This window comes from Topomyia yanbarensis, chromosome 3 (genome assembly GCF_030247195.1).
Source record: "Topomyia yanbarensis strain Yona2022 chromosome 3, ASM3024719v1, whole genome shotgun sequence".
NCBI lineage: Eukaryota > Metazoa > Arthropoda > Insecta > Diptera > Culicidae > Topomyia > Topomyia yanbarensis.
In genome coordinates this window covers 298,339,734-298,357,471 of record NC_080672.1, presented here as the reverse complement: position 1 = coordinate 298,357,471, position 17,738 = coordinate 298,339,734, and the positions used below count along the sequence as shown (strand labels likewise).

General features: G+C 36.7%; 1 protein-coding gene across 1 annotated transcript in view; it reads right to left on the bottom strand.

The window, feature by feature from the left end:
• Window positions 1–1,086: 1,086 nt before the first annotated feature.
• The window catches only part of LOC131691315 (uncharacterized), a 257,425-nt gene continuing 240,773 nt past the window's right edge, over window positions 1,087–17,738 (bottom strand). Inside the window, exon 10 of the mRNA XM_058977606.1 lies at window positions 1,087–12,182. Coding sequence (XP_058833589.1) covers window positions 11,928–12,182 — 255 coding nt within the window. The 3' untranslated portion in view covers window positions 1,087–11,927. The remainder of the gene's footprint in view (window positions 12,183–17,738) is intronic.

Here is a 17,738-nt window from a genome sequence, read left to right as displayed (position 1 = left end):
ACTTGTCCTAGAAATGCAATAACAATTGATGAAGGTACATCAAATGGTAAATTTTCGGATAACACAGGAAGTTACAAATGTTGTTTTCAAAATATGTAATGAATAAACTGATATATTTAAAGCATTGGGTATGATGTAGTCAGTGTCGTAGCGAGCTCCCACCGACTCGCTCATGCGATGTTGGTCCAGGCACGCCGTAGCGAGCAGCGACTGTTTCGTCCGCGTGTTGTTTTTGGCATTCCGGGTAACACAAAAAATCAAATATTTAAAAACCTTTAGTTTGCTCAAAATCTTTATTCTTGCAATTCAAAGCTGATAATATATGCAACATTTTACAACTTAAACCGAACGATTAACGCGTGAAGAAACCATTTAAAACTGCATTTTATTGAAAAGTTGTTAAAAAAATAGTAGAAATAGTTAACATTTGTTAAACCTTTTTTCGACATTTTCAAGACTAAACATTTGTTAAACCACCAGTGAAGTTAGGTGCAATTCGAAATTAAACTTTGGCTGTAAAAAATATTATATAAAAATTGGGTAAAAATTTTCAATTAACTAAAACTATTATAAATATTTAGAATAACGACAAAATATTTCATGAATATGTTTAGGGGTACCTATAAAATTAAAACATGTTTTGCAAAATTCATTACTTTGTGAAAAATGGGGGGCCGCTTCAGAAATTTTTACTCAATTTTAATTGTTCGATTCCAAACAGTTCAACCGACAGTGCCAATTTGAGCACTAGTTTAGATACATCGTCTAACCAGACACCTAGTTGGTGCTAGTTACTGATGAGATGCATTCAAAACACAAGAATCAAACAATTTAAGTAGTATTTTTCATACATTATTTGTGTTGCATTTGATAAGATCTTCAACATATACTAGGTCACTTGAAAAGCACAAAATCACTACAGCGTATTATTATAACCAGTTTCTGCGGCAGAGAATACTTACCTTTCTTACATAACTCGATACCACTATTGACGACAAGTTATGTCGGAAGATCGGGGGAAGAAATTTAAAATAGTCAAGGCATTCTCACGATAAACTAGGCACGAACCAAATAAATATCCATATATTTTCATATTTCTAAAGAAAATTTATTTCGAAAGCAATATTTTCAAATAGTCTGTGTCTACCAAGGAATATAATGAATGCTATCCTAACAGAGCGTTGATCACGCTACGCTACCTGCAATTTCGATTTCCACCGAATACTGCTGTCTCGCATCACTCATTTCGTCGGTTCTTCCATTTCATGAACCGAACCGTTCCAGCATGTAGCGCATATTTTAATTCAAAATACTTATCTCGTTAGATTCGGTAGATTCAGACCACTAGATTTCCATGCACAAACGAGATCGCTTCATCTAGCGTTCACCGAATGAAGTGTTTCTTCTACAGTACCGGTTATGAGTTCGTGAACTCGAATTACTATAAACATGCTAACAGCATGTTCGAATACCATTTGCTTATTGTTAGCTGTGTTCGAAAGATGAGAATAACTATTTTTGTTTAATTTTTTTTGTCGAGTTCGTGAATTTATAAACGATACTGTATGTATGTTCCTTATTTCCACCTACTTCAATGCTTCCCTATACAATATGTATATCCTTTTCCGAACCGACGAAGCTATCTGTGACGTGTATATATGTGAATGTATAAGTATAACAATCTTTCTACATGTCAGCACGTTTTTGAATATGCGATTATGCTCTCCGACCCGCACATCCACCCCCGCTCGGTTTACCACGGATCACATTATGACATACAGTTTCGGGAAGGGGCTGCAAGTGCATACTGCACCGCTTAGTGATCAATTTAGAATTACCAGGTGAAATATATTCACCACACTTTTCATAAGTTGATGATGGTGTTTCTTCCTCAGGGGCTAGGTGTGAGCACGTTCATTATCTATCTCTCTCGCTGTTTGAGTGACGTTTATTAACGAACCGTAAACAGAAGCAAGATGGTAGGTAAACTCTTTTCCTACATAGGAGAATCGCTTCATCATTCATCTTAGTGCATATATTCATCTCGCCCTATGTTGATATAACTTCAAGCAAGAAAAAACATAAGTTGTGCAGTTGTTATCTAGTTAAAGGAATGACACAAAAAACTTTCTTCTTCTAATTTCTACCTATAAATTAACTACGAGATTATTTTGCCGTCACTGAAAGTATAATTATGTAAAACGTACCTACGCCGTTCATTTTAGAATCACGTAGTTGCTTTTCCGAAAATTACTTCAATGATAAATGTGTATATTAAAATAAATGACACACAACTAAAAAAAATCATAGTTTATGATAAAAAAGCTAGAAAATGATAATTTAGGAAATAAAAAACGATGGAAATTGTAGTCTCTTAAACAACCGTACAAGCCAGTTCAATCGTAATACGCTACATTGATTTGAAACAACTGCTCTTAGTGGAATTAAAATAGTTCTAGTAGCAAAAGCATTCCATTTTAAATTAAACGAAACGACATAGTTTTTAAAATAGATCTTGTTTTTCAATCGTCCATTCTAAATACAAATCCCAAGAGATTTACATCTAGGCTCAGTTCAAAGGTTGCTTCATATTTGAGTAAGTTTGTCGCAAAATAAGTTAATAATAGGGAAAATAAATTAGTAAATTAATTAAATAAGTTATTATTCCGAGGATACGTATCGCGCAAATTCTAAACACCTTTTAATTTTTATTTGTCGGCAGAAAGACGAGGGAGAGATATTGAAAGTTACTATTCTACTACAGTTACTACAATGTTTGTATTAATCAGTTGGAAAAGTAGTATGTATTTCTTCTAAAAACAATGCAAAAACTGATTTCAATTACTTCATTCGTCGTCCGCTAGTCGAATGAGAAGTAAGAAGGCAATCTAAATTTTTGTCGGTCCATACAAAGTTGCGCATGTATTTTTGTGCCTCATTCGACTTTTGATAGTCGAAAGAGAAGCATGTTGAGGCGCGGCGAGATGACGCGGTAAGAAGAAGATACTTTGGATTTGATATATTGTTGTGTATTATGACGGATCGCTTTTCGAACGAATGTGATATAAGGGGAGCGTCTGGTGTAAAGTGCTCAAAACGAAAGTTATTTTATTTTACGATTTTGAAGGCACTGCAACAATAGATCTTTTGTGTAATGCATCACTTCATACATTCATTGTGAACGAAAAAAAAATATATTTTCCAACCATTTCCAAGTCGAGGAGCGCCGCGGCGAACGCGATAACTCTCGATAAAATTGTCTAATACGGAAAATTCAATAAGTTTTGCAAAGTTTAGACTTGTAGTTAGTCAGTGAACCAAAAAATTGAAAAAGTTCGAGTTCCGGAAAATGGATTCGAGAAAACTACACATATTGGGCATTTTCATAAAAAAATAGTCATTGGTTGATTAGTTTTTGGGTTATCGTGTTCGCGTGAAAAACGCGATTTCGAGAAAAACGCTATTAAAGGGAGGAACAATTTTGCGCAAGATTGTTTTTCATCGATCTAGTAGTATTTGGATTAAACTTAATCAGGGCACAAGAGTTTTCACTGGGACGGATTGGGAACATGAACTTTTTCAATTTTGAAAAGTAAAAAAAATCGCGGATTTTTTTCTTTGTATTTAAGTTTAATAATACTGATATTTTTTAGAGTACATGGATCCATCTACACTAAAATATGACCCTGACCTTGCTTTATTAAAAACATATAATATTTGAGTCGGAACAATTCGAATCACCAATGTTTGAAAGATTTTGTTTCCACGCGCAACTTTAAATCAGCCTGGAGTATTAAAAACCCCTACATTTGACAGTTAACAGCTTTGCCAAACTTTAGTAAATACACGCAATGTGGTTGCCATCTAACGCAGAAATTACTAGGGAATATTATGATACGATATAATGTCCTTGATAACGGTTTTTTAAAATATGACTTTCGGCCAGCTTTTTCGGTCAAATACTCCTCTGTGGAGTGGTTCTTTTAGTCGTTTTTAATCGTCTTAGCTCGGCAGTTCGCCACACTGGGTGCTTAGATTGAAGGCCGCTTCTTTTGGATACATAGCTATCGATAGCATAGCTCATAACATTGGAGAAGGTCTGCACTGCAACGTTGACATCATCATTGTCGGGAATTTCGTTCCAGTGGATATCCGACAGGAAGTCAATAATGCTATTATAGTCGGCTCTTCTAAAGTGGAGATTGCAGATGAGTGCAATATTTCTGACGGTGTTAGTAACATTGCAGTCATGCTTCACACGAATCGCTTCAAGCACTATTTAGGGGAGGGTGGTGTCTAACAATCTTTACCAGGGGGAACGGTGCAGCGGTAATTTTTGGCGCGTAGTCAGATTTACTCAAGATGCAGAGATCGAGGATTCAGCAAACTGGTGATGCCAGCATAAAAAGATAACTGTTCGGGATCTGCGAACATAAATCGTCAAAAGCAGAGCGCTATTTAAATCCGGAGAAGTTGAGTTAAGGAAAATCCGACAATCCAATGAAAATCACAATCGTTTTATGAGAAACCGCAAACAGTTACAAAACCAACATCTGCGGATCAGACAGTAACTAATATTGACTCAACAACGATCGTGTCCAGTACTCAAACCAACAACCAGCTCCAGTAAAAAGGAACCAGATGACGACAAAACGGATTTACCACAGCGACCTAAGTAAACAGGAAGCAAATAACATACGACTGTAAACATTGAAAAAGTAGTAATGATGTTGACTTGGACGTGAACGATGACGCGAGAGAAGACACACCAATGGTACCTCAGGTTGCAGTGGACAACACTGACAATATATATCCGTCTAGTAAAAGGATCTTTAGTTGTTTTTAGTTGTAAAAAAGAACAATCGGCCTCATTCAGTTTCCGCATTTGGTCTTAAATGAATTTATTAAGGGGGTCCTCAACAAATTACCAATACGCTCCTAAAAGGTTTTGACGGAATACGCATTAGCTTAGTTTTCCCCGAGCTATGAACGTGGATACACATTGTCCACTATAATTCGATTCTGCAGTTTTCCCAAAAGTGTGTTTGCAACTAGTACGCAATATATCTCAAAGACTAATTTATAAATCGACTTGGAACAACTCGGGAAAACGAACCGCTATCGTCTGACACAAGGTTTTCAAAGTACTTTTTCAAAACGTACAGTTTTTTTTTCTAACCAAAACCACGGGATTTTTTTCAAACCCAACCATTTCGCGAAACTTTCGGATTTTGGAAAAACCGTGTAGCCGAGAGGATACAAAAATAAATTCCTCTGAATTTTCTATTTCAGATGAATTGACCGGAATCCTGCCAACCGTTAGACCTTACATTTTTGAGAGGGTTGCATTCCAGGTCAAACAGAGGTCAAACCACATCGAACACAAAATCTCAAAAATTCATGTTAAAAGCTCAATAATAAACTATTCGAACCCAAAAAGTCTCATCCAATTTACTATGATGGTTTTCCTGCAATCCATCCATCCATCACAAAGTGTTAAAAAACATTATTTTCAGAGGACCCCTTTCAAGAAAAAATATCGTTTAGGTCTACTTAATATTGTTTGAGAAGTGAACATTTACGCAATAACATCCTTTTGAGGTGAATAATGGAACAAACACCCTACGTTCATTTATATCTCGCAGAATGAAGTGCTTTCAAAGTCTATCTGCAAGAAAAATGTGTCATATCTAATTGTTTATGATGAAACACTTTACCCTGGTGCTTCAAGTTTGTTTAGAGCAGAGTTTCTTCGCCCGTGCAACAAAGCGTAAAATAAAATCGGAAATTAGCTAGACCGCCGTCTTCATATACATACAAGGAGCTGTCATAAGCACTTTATCGTTTGGGACATGATTGTAATCAAAATGGCTTGACTCAGTGTCTATAACCGTTCTTTCAGATAAACTGCACGAGCATAGTTTTCCACCGACTTTAACCAACTTTTTACTAAACTTGTTGCCAGAAAAGCATATGAATTTTTGCATGGTGATTCAACAACGTCTATATATAGCTTCATGGGTCTTATACCCCAACACTAAAACTTCTACGCGAATGACATTGACGAATGTTTTGTCAATTCTTGCAAGCAAACGCACCTTGAGGATGACGGAGCGATCTTTGGTATGGGACCCAAATCTGTCGATCTGCAAGGACCATTGCAAGATATTTTCGACAATTTGTCTACTGAGCTATTTGTATTTTCAAGAAAGCGCAAGTACAGCTTCCAGTGATGGATCAAGCTATTGCTCAGGTTTTAACGTATAAATATCTTGGGATCTGGTTCGACTCTAAAGGTGGATGCCACATTAGGTATCTGAAACAGAAATGTCAACAAAGCATCAAGTTGCTCAGCACAATAACTGAGACATGGTGCGGTGCCGACCCAGGAGACCTGATCAGGTTGTACCAAATAACGATTTTGCCGGAGTAAAGGTGTTTCTGCTTTCGCTTCCTTGCGAACATGTTAAGAAAGATAGTTGGAAGAACTACTTTCCAGAACTTTGCAACGGCGTTCGTGTGGTGAGAATGCGTCCGACAAAACCTATTCCCTCCTACTTTACCATCTCATGCAAATCACCTCAAGGTGTTGAATATTCTCAACGAACACTAGTCACGTACCCAGGGCAGATTCCTACGTGCCAATATTGTTATCAGCCGCTACACCATGAAAAACCTTGCGCAGAAATTCCACCAGCTACGACCAAAGCCGGTATACAGTTGTCGTATGCTAAACCACGTCCGGGTGGTAAACCAACGACTGCGGACCGGGCAGAAACAAACACGAGTTCAACAACGATCGAGCCCAGTACCGCAAAACCAACTGCCCTTACCAACATCGAAGTAAACAACAAACAACACCACCGATAAGGAATCAAATATCGATGAAGAAGGATTTACAACAGCGACCCGTGAGCACGAACAACAAATAAGAACATCCGTGAGCATCATGAATGCAGTACCGATGACGACATGGACGTGAACAAAAACGCGAGAGCAGACAGACCGAATGCCCTCCAAGGTGCGCACGCAGCAGCAAGCTGCATCAACAAGACCCGGCGGACAGGCTGCAACGTTTTTTTATTTTTTCATCTTGTAAAAACACAAAAAAATCCACGACTAAGTTGAGCTAACGCATTGAGCCGTGTCAAATATATCAGAAAAACCTGTTTTAATCCACCTAGTGGTGCAATTGTGCCTTTCTCATTTGTCCAAACTACGATTCCATGGCTGGTTATGTTCAATACAATGATGAAAATGTATATTACATATTCAGTACGATTTACTCATACATACAAGATCTTGAGATACTATGTGTCGACACTTAAACATCGCTTGAAATCAGCGGCAAATCAAGGAGGAAGATTCGGGGGGTCCGGACCCTGCCGAAAATTTTCAACTTAAGAAATTTTAAACTAGTTTTATTTTTACAGTAGCAACTCCTCATTGCATACTCTTACCTAAGCCTTTAAAGGTCAAAAAAAAATTTGGCCCTCCATCCGGTTAGCTTGACGATTTTTAGAGTGATTGCATAACCTTTCTATATGAGAAAGGCAAAAATATGCCAAAGTCCAAAAAGGTCAATTTTCGTCAAAAAAAAAAGATTGTACCTTTCATTTGAGACTAAGTTTGTGCAAATCGGTCCAGCCATCTCTGAGAAACAGAGGTGGTATTTTTTCCGCATACACACATATACACACATACATACTTACATACATTTTCCGATCTCGACGAACTCAGGCAAATGGTATATGACACTCGGCCCTCCGGGCCGGGATTATGTTGACGATTTTTAGAGTGATTGCATAACCTTTCTATGAGAGAAAGGCAAAAAATTGATACTTTACCCAAGAATCATCTCGGACAGTCACTCGAGAGTTGACAGACCTCGTGGAGCAATGGTTACATTCTATCCAGAAGATGTCGACGAAACTTTGGTTTAAGGGGATGGATTTGGGTCAGAATCATTGCATATTACATACAAAAAAAAATATTGGATGCGCATCTTCGGCGTATTTGCCTTGTTGAAAGTAGTAACTTCGATTGTGGGGATGGTTATCACGACATCGAGTATGTTGTCTGGACGTGCGCTAAATATTGTGGCGCCAGGTCTCAGTTATTTGATTCCCTTCAGACCCGTGGAACTCCATCCAACGTTCCAGTTCGGGATGTAATGGCAAGTCACGATCTCGCCTATATGTAATTCATCTACCTCTTACAACAATCAATATCCAAATATAGCAACTCTCTCTTTTATCTTTTGCTCGTTCTCGGAAGTCGTTGCACTACCGTAGTGATGCCGACTTACACCAAAGCGCTACTACGTGATCGTCTTAATTCTCACTGCTGTGATTGTAGCAACCAGCCCTGGGACAACTTGACAGCTACCATATATAACTCATAAGCAAATTTTGTGGTGATTTGGTGATTTCATGGCGGCTCAAATGGAGTAAAATTTGAAAAAGGCGCATCCCATTTATTATTTTCCATATTTGAAAAAATTAAAAAAGCATTTCTATCATCAAATTTATTTCGCTGTTCAAATTAGAAACTCTCCTCATTCCAACATACCTAAACAGAAACATAAATTCCATTTTTGAATTTAAAAAATCCAAAATAAAATAAATCGATTTTCGGAAACACAAGAAGATGACTTTCAAAATCATGCCACTTCCACTTATATTAAGATTTCCAAAAACCTTCCGGATCGAATCAACATCTCCCCAGGCATGAAATCGTCCGGTAGATGCCGTTCCGTTAAGTTTCTATCAGACTTGGGTCGAGTAAAATACCAGAATAATTCTGAAGGGATCCGTACCAAAACCATCGCAATATCTTCCAGACAGAATTATTGCAAAAGTCGAAAAAAACTCTGTCAATAATCGAACAAAGTTGTACATTTCTGGCTGCATTCTTGCTGAAACCGAGCACTACCGGTTTGCTGGCCAGAATTCTGATAAAAGCACACAAATTCTATTTCAAACCAATTTTGTTAAATGTGTCTTAAATCCTACATATACTGTTTATTTTTCCGATCAAAATACTAGAATTCTTGACGTTCTTAGTTAACTTGAAACAAGGTCGTAGGTTTACTTTCATTGGCCAAAATGTTTTTCATTTATATTTCTTGAGAAAAAAATCACCAACCGATTACAAACTTCACACAACACGAAAACCAAAACATTTTTAGGAAGGAAGAGAGCCGGTTGCTAAAAACAACGACTTCCAGCAAAATTTATAATAGGATTTATGTAACTTTGCTGACGGTTTCCAATTAGGGATACATTTATTATCTAATAATAGTTTTCTTTATCTACATTTTGGAATACGCTTTTTCTAAATGTTGTTCTAGCCACATTGACAACGTTCATAACATACGTAACGAAGCGCGTATGTTTCTCTTGAATTTTTTTCGTTTCGTTGTTCGTTGTACTCGTACAGAGAAGGCATACTAGCGCCACCATCAAGTCGGTGGTACATATATGAAACAAGCACTACCTGTCAAGTTGTCCATGGGCTGGTAGCAACCAAAATTAAAAACGAAAAAGACCTGAAAGTCTGGCCCAATTTCTCTACGCGTGTCCAAGGAGGACCACCGAATGTCATGCTGCGTACTGTCGTGGCAGTCCGAGGCTGTCATTGACGTCGTTGATTCTCTGCTGGTCATAAACTCTGCTGGTCACAAACTGTCCAACCCGTAGCTCAGGAACCGAAACTCCGATCGACGAAAAATTCAATAGCAACAGATGGAAAGGCTGTACTTTAATTTTAGACTAAGTTTGTGCAAATCGGTCCAGCCATCTCTGAGAAAAATTAGTCATGCTATGAAATACACATACACGAACACCCACAAATACAGACATTTGCCGATCTCGATGAACTGAGTCGAATGGTCGACACTCGGCCCTCAGGGTCGAGATAAGGATAACAATTTTCAGAGTAATTGTATAATCTTTCTATACGAGAAAAGGAAAAAAAAGATGCAGTAAATTCAAAACTTTGTTGAAATTGGATCAAACTGGACAGAATCAAGTAATTTTGTGTACTGAATGCATTTTTAACATTAAAATATATCTAAAATCTGCTATTAAGGTGTCTAAAAGCAATTGTCATTACGGTAAAAATTAATTTTTTGTTTAAATAATTACGACTCATTGCGTTAAAATTGTATTCTTTTCAATTATTAATTAGGGTGGTAACGACAAAATTGTTCTGGTCTGGCGATTCGGGGTGCCTACGAACAAGATGTTACCCAACTATTTCCATGCACGCTAAGAATCGGCAGCGAAATCTGTTGAGACAAACGATGTGATGTGATATGAAGCCACCATCAGTTCAATGTGTTTCCAATGAACGCTGGTAGCCCCGAGATAGGTTATCATGAAACCTTCACATCATTGCTGTTACTGAAGGGAAGTCAAAATGGGTTGGGCGGGTCCGTTATTAGAGACACTTACGCGCATCTCGCGGAGAAACGAAGTCTTTTGAAACAAATGAGCAAAAGTCCGCACTAGGATTGTAATACTAAAACTTTGTATTTATAGTATAAAACTTTGATTGATCTCATAATAAAAGAATTGCGACAAATTGCGCGCCACATAGCGTTTCGAATTTAGGTATGACTAAAAATAATCGCCGCGTCTCCTTTGGAAAAGCATGGACAACATTTTCCATCAGAAACAGGTGATAGAAGGATTGCGTGCTCATAACGTCGTGTGCCTAAGTATCTTCCTTATAACATACATGCCAAATAGGAACGTTTTCCATTAAATTGATAAGAAATTTAAGAAAAGATAAACTACCTCAAACAGCGATGGAGAAAGAGATACGGCTCGGATGCGGATGGTTCAAATGACATGACGACTTTTTGAAACCGTTCTATGATTGAGAATGTGCTATTTGTGAGTTTGCAGCGAATACTGCATACCAGGCAGGGATATACCATCGCTAAATGCTACGTAATATAGTTCAGAGTTTTGTGAGGTTCTGGAAAACGATATGAAAGGTCGTAGTGTACGTGTTGAGTGTGTGTCCGAAATAGATGTCACTCGTATTGGTCGCGTATGCTGCGAGTGGTAAATTGGCTGAAAAATCACTTTTCCCCTACTCACTCACGTGCTGGCATTTCTTTTCATAGCTCACAAGTAGAACTTCTGTCCGGTTTGGTGAATAATTCAGCGGTACCTTTTTTGTCATTCAAGCGTGAAATAGATCTCTGACCTAGCAATTGATTCCGTTTATTTAGCTTGTGTGTGTGGTATTAAAAATCGTTTCTCATTTGCTCACTTCTGATCTGTAAATATTTTCCTACTGAAACACCTGATCACCTCTCGCTTTTTTTTATTTTATCCAGCCTCGAGTACAAATTCACTCGGTTCATACAAAAACAGGTCTACTATATGTACAATCACACGCTATCGATTGTGAACCGGATCTCTATCGGCCGGAAATATAATTTTTCCCAACCTTTATACTTTGTAGCCTCGGTTCAACCGTATCACGGACACGATTCCAATATGTATGTATATAAGTCACTTTAGTGATGTGTTTTTCGTTTCGCTCCACACTATCGACTTTGCTTTCTAAATCAAATCAAAATTTGTATATTCTGTCCAAACAACGGATAGATTGGCTCGATTGTTGTATTCAACATCGTATTCCCAATGTCCTGACCAGTCGTGGCGAAACCCGATGGCGTCAACTCGCAACCATGCCACGCAATCGAAGAGGCAGGGCCACTCAACCGGACACATCACAAACATTTCCTAATTCATTCATCCACGAACGGTGTGTGTTGCTGGCATTCATCTCGATTGACCGTGCGACCCGGTCGAATGATCGTCCAGCCATGCCATACCATACCATACCGTACGTACCAGCGACCGACAGGTGGGACAGAATATACTCTACCGGGCAGGGTCAGTTTATTATGTTCGATGAACCCGCTTCAAAAGTTCGCTGCCGCCATCATCGTGACGATGCTGGCTTTTCCGTTGACGACGCCGGTGTTGGTGATGTTTGCTGAGGGACGACGTATTTTCGAAATCTACCGATGAAGGTCTGCTGGGGACGCCTGCAGCAGCACCAACAGACTTGGCTGCTGCTGCATTGCCAATGGCGTCGTTCCTGCCGTGGCTGCTGATTGATAAATCCGCCTGCTTTCGAGGATGACAACTTTTGCTCTGCGAAAGGTAAACAAAAATGAAAAGGAAATTGTATTTGCTTTCTGTAATTCAATCGTGCGATTCATTGAGATTTTTCCGGTGGTGGTATTATGTTTGGAAAGTACAAAATAGCTAGTTATCTCTTGCACAAAAACAGTTGTATATTTGGAGGCAAAGTTAGTGAATGAGGTGTTTCTAAATAGGCAAAACCTGTATTAATCCACCTAGCGGTGACAATTGTGCCTTTCTCAATCATGAACACGAGAATTATTTCGTTGTTTATATTCATTATAAGCTTTCAAATGTATGTATTACATTTTTATTATAAACAACATGACATACACACCTAGAAAAAATCGTGTAAATTTACGTCTCCTAACCATGACATATACGAGCATCAAAAATGACATAGTTTTACGTTTGGTTTTAATTTTACATGTCGTTGAATTTTTCGAGACACGTAATTTTACTCCACATATGGCCTTTGTTTAAAATGTTGAAGGATGTCATTTTATGGCACTGCGCATGGAAAGTACATCTTTCATGTAAAATTAAACAGAACACTGTTATATTTCGTCACATCGTCAATTATGGCTTGTTAGGTTGTGGCAAGTTTAGAATTACGTCAACGATAAAATTCAGATTTTTTGGTGTGTACAAGAAAAGGAATCATTATTCAAGTTCCAAAACTTTGTAAAAGAAAAAAAAAACAGCTACATTAATATTAAATTGAAAAAATGTTTTAATCCACCTAGTGGAGCAATTGTGCCTTTCTCATTTATCCAAACTATTATTTAATGGTACGACTGTCACGAACCTGAAAGCAACATGTCGATACTGACACACTTGAAACAAACAAAAATATAATATTTATGTAGCTTAATCAGCGTGAGTTCAATGTCGTCTTCATGTTAACTTCATGGTGGAGAAGGGAATGGATATAATTAGTGGGAAAGGAAGGATGCATCGGGAATCATCTAACTTATTGGTCTGAGAGAGTGGGGGTGAGAGAGGACTGGGGGTTGAGAGGTAGGAGGTGGACGGGTAGATGGAGAGTTTAAAACCGAACTTCATATTATACCTTCATTTGAGACTGAGAAATTCAATAGCAGTCAATGGGAGTATTATATCTTTCATTTGAAATCAAGTTTGTAAACATCGGTTAAGAGTTTGCTGGGAAATAGGTGTGACATTAACTCGGGAACTTGGCGAGTTCCCAGGGGGCATCAAGGTCCGTCATAGGTGTCCAATGTGATCAAAACTAGACCCGCAAATCCAAGTAATGTTGAATATGTATTACATTATTCGGACATCATACGGTTACCAGTTTATATGGGAATTTGCTGTGTGTCAAAACTTTTCAACCCGTAACTTCGGAACCGAAAGTCCGGTCAACTAAAAATTCAATAGCGTCTTATGGGAGCGTTATACCGTTCATTTGACACTGAGTTCGTGCAAATCGGTTCATCCGTCTCTCAGAAAATTGAGTGACATTATTTGACACACACAATCATACACACATACATACACACATACATACACACATACATACACACAGACATTTTGCGATCTCGACGAACTGAATCGAATGAATATGAATATGAATATGAATTTGAAACTCGGCCTTCCGGGCCTCGGTTTGAAAATCGATTTTTGGATTGAAAATGTGCCAAATCGGTAAAGTTCCAAAAAGTCGATCATAATAAAAAAAAATTTCGAGATAACATAAAATCTCGAGGTTTCATGCATTTTAAAGATGTTTGGCATCAAAAATACGAATTCGATTTCTGCAATTTCATGGGGTCCCTTTGATAAAAATTTTGAGTTCCGGCTTATATGGGAAGTTCATATGTGGCCGGACGGTTCAGTCTATATTTCCGGAAGCATATAAGCGATCCGTGCGAAATTTTGTAGACATCTGTGGGGATAATATAGCTATCATCATCATAATCATGGAACTAAGTTTGTGAAAATCGGCCCAACCATTTCCGAGAAACTGATATGAGTTTGCTAGTTTTGAAAGATGGCCGCTTTTTCCGCGCAGTTCCGGAACCGTCTATGGTGGTCAATGTAGTCAACGAAAGTTTGTTTGGCCGTCGGTGACCTAAAACTGCAAATTTAAGTTGTTTGAGAGACATTTTAGCGAAATTTTTACCTTTTTTTGCTTTCATCGGAGTATCGGTTTGAATCACAAGTTGCTATGTGATCGCATGCCACAACCCGTAACTCCGGAACCGGAAGTCGGATCGGAATAAAATTTAATATCCATTTGCGGGGACGCAACATCTTTCATTTGAGACTAAGTTTGGTAGATACGGTCTAGCCATCTCCGAGAAAGAAATGTTGCAGGAGTGATTTTCACAAAATTAGTCAAATTTTCGAATAAAAATATTGAAAAAATTCTTCATTGTCTCCTACGCTGAAAAAAATTGATTTTAAAAATTTAAAGTCGATTTACAAAAAAAACCATTTTTGATTTGGATGAAATTTTGTTCCAAGATAGATGATTATTTTCCCTACTTACAGCTAAAAATTTAAGTTTGGCACTTTTAAGGAAAATTATTTGAAAAAAAACTTTTCCTTGTCCAAACTGAATTTTTTTTCAGTGTATTTTTATCGAAAGCTAAACCAATGAAAGTCATAATCATCTCAGAATCCATTTTCCCAGCTGCTAGTTGCCTGATACATACAAGAAATATCAGTAACGAATTTGGTATATATTCATAACAAACTTGAATAAAGACTAGAAGACTGGAAGATTGTAATATCGGAAGACAGGAAGATTAGAAGATTGGAAGACTAAAAGACTGAAAGACTGGAAGACTGTAAGCCTGGAAGACTGGAAGATAAGAAGACTGGAATACTTGAAGACTGCAGTTCATTTGTTCCTCTCAAAACTGGTAAATTTAATGAAACAATTGACAATTTTTTCAAAAATTTATGTTATGTCTGATGGAGCAGCAACACAATACCAAAATAAGAAAAACTTTGCAAGCTTGTGTAGATTCCAGGTAAAGTATGAATTAAGCGCAGAATGGCATTTTGTTGCAGCATCCCATGGAAAAGGACCCTGTGGTGCTATTAGTGGCACTCTCAAGCGAATGGCAAAAAGAGCCAGTCTTGCTCGCGATTATGGAAATACCAAGACAAGTCCCCGAGAATTATATAACTGGACAGTTGAACAAACTGATAAAAATATCACAAAATTAATTTTCTGCTACATATTCACTGAACAGTACAACAAAATGTCAGAAGAACTCTAAGACCTGTATAATATCGCCAAAACAATATCTGGAACTCAAAAATTCCATAGTTTTGTGCCTATACCTGGGGGCAAAGTAGAGACGAAAAGGTATTCTAATTCAGAAGATGAGCCAAAAATATTTTCCTTGTATAGAAATAATACAAAACAGCATGCATGAAGATGGTTTTAAGACAAATGTTTTGTATAAAAATAAATAAATAATTATGTAAATGTTGTGCTGGTTATTTCTTTCTCTGATTCTTACTGAGCACTAAACAAGAAAATAAAAATAATGGAATACATAAACTCTTTTCAATGGGATTCTTGATTAAGGTGTTACATACCCTTTAGTGATAAAAATATCAAGAAAGTTTGAATTTACGTAAAGGAATAAAGCAATGATTTCATTACATCAAACTCATAATATTTTGGTAGCTCATTTTTCAGTAAAATTAACAATATAAGTTTATAAAAATAAATTGATAATTGGCTTTTTCCCCGAAACCCTTTTTATTTAAGAGGTTTGCGGTGATCACGGAGACCAACAGATCATCTAAAATCCCAAACCTCAAAAAATTCCATTAGTAAATGAGCATTCTTCGCACCTTAACGATTAGTTGAATAAATAATATTTTTTTCCTGCATTCGAGAACGTTTTTAGTAAAAAAAAATCTCTGTTTTAAGCCTAAAAATTGTGTTAAAAAATTCATATCCATGAAATAAAAATTTATGAATAAAAAAGGAATCGTTAAAGTACGAGAAAAATTAATTATGATCAATTGAAAAAAAATTAAGAAAATTGATTGAGTAGTTTGAGTTGTTTTTCGGCAATCGTGATCACGGAAAAAACCATTTTTAGTAAAACGACATTTCGAGATAATTGAGTTTAAACTTTCAAATTACCATTGCTCTTGGTAGACGAAGCGCGCTTGGAAGCGCTGTAACATTCGATTTATTTTTCGGATCTTTACAAACATTTGGGAAAACATTCTCAAGGAGTTGTACTTTCAGGTAAAGTAATAAAAAATTCGATTTCATGAAAAATGAAGAAGTAGTTAACCCCTTAATAAAAATATGCTTAGTAGCTAAATTAGACAATATCTTCTCATAAACTGAGTTTTATTGTATTCTGAGATGACTATGACATACATTGGTTTCGTTAAAACTACACTGCAAAAAAATTCAGTTTGGACAAGGAAAAGTTTTTTTCAAATAAGTTTTTTTCCTTTAAAATGCCCAACTTGAATTTTTGACGGTAGGTAGGGAACATAATTATCTATTTTGGAACAAAATTTCATCCAAATCAAAAATGGTTTTTTTGTAAATTGACTTTAAATTTTTAAAATCGAATTTTTTCAGTGTAGGAGTCAATGAAAATTTTTTTCAATATTTTTATTCGAAAATTTGACTAATTTTGTGAAAGCCACTCCTACAACATTTTTTGTGGGATTTACTATTTTTAGACTATAGCAATTGAGTAAAGCCATGTCAAGTGATTCTCGAATTTTTCGCAGAATCACCGATCTTCATGAGGTATATTTTATTGTATAGGGATTATGGTGAATAGCTTTTGGTATAAATAGTTCGTTAAAATTCCTTTTTTTCTTTAAGATATTAACCCTTAAACTTTATTGCATGATAAAATTGAAAATTTTATATCTCAAAAACTACTGAAGATAATTTAATGAATTTTTGCACACTTATGGAATGATATTTGCACTATCTTATAAAAATATTTTTACTTTATAGTTGCGTGAATAACGGTACTTTGCATCTATTTAAAATTTTCAATTGTATTTTTTCTTGTGTTCTTCACGCTAAAAATTTTCAAAACGTATGTTAAGTTATGCGGCAATCTTTCACCTTCAATAATCTGTATTGATAATTTTTCATTTTTGTTCCTATCGAGAGTTATGGAGAATTTTGTAACAGTGCGCTGTTTCAACGCACGGCCCACTTTGATGCAGCCCGCGAGAACGTACATATTGGCAACGTCGCACATCACTACGTCAGAAAGCGCATCGTGTGGGAAGTGCGCATCGCATGACTAAAAGAAACCATATCTCTCGATTATAGTTGTTTAATATATTTTTTATTATTATAATTTAACGCTACTAACAATTAACATCTTTAAAAACACTTTTGTTAGTCAAAATACATCTGCGTTATATTCAAATTCTTTTTTAGTCTACAACATTACTATATGAAAGTGGAAAATCTTATGCCAACAGCATTTTATTTCACGTTTTTATTTTAACCGAGTGAACAACGATGTGTCTTTTGAAAAAAAGTTTACATAAAATCTGTTGTTCAATCGCATCGATAATGGG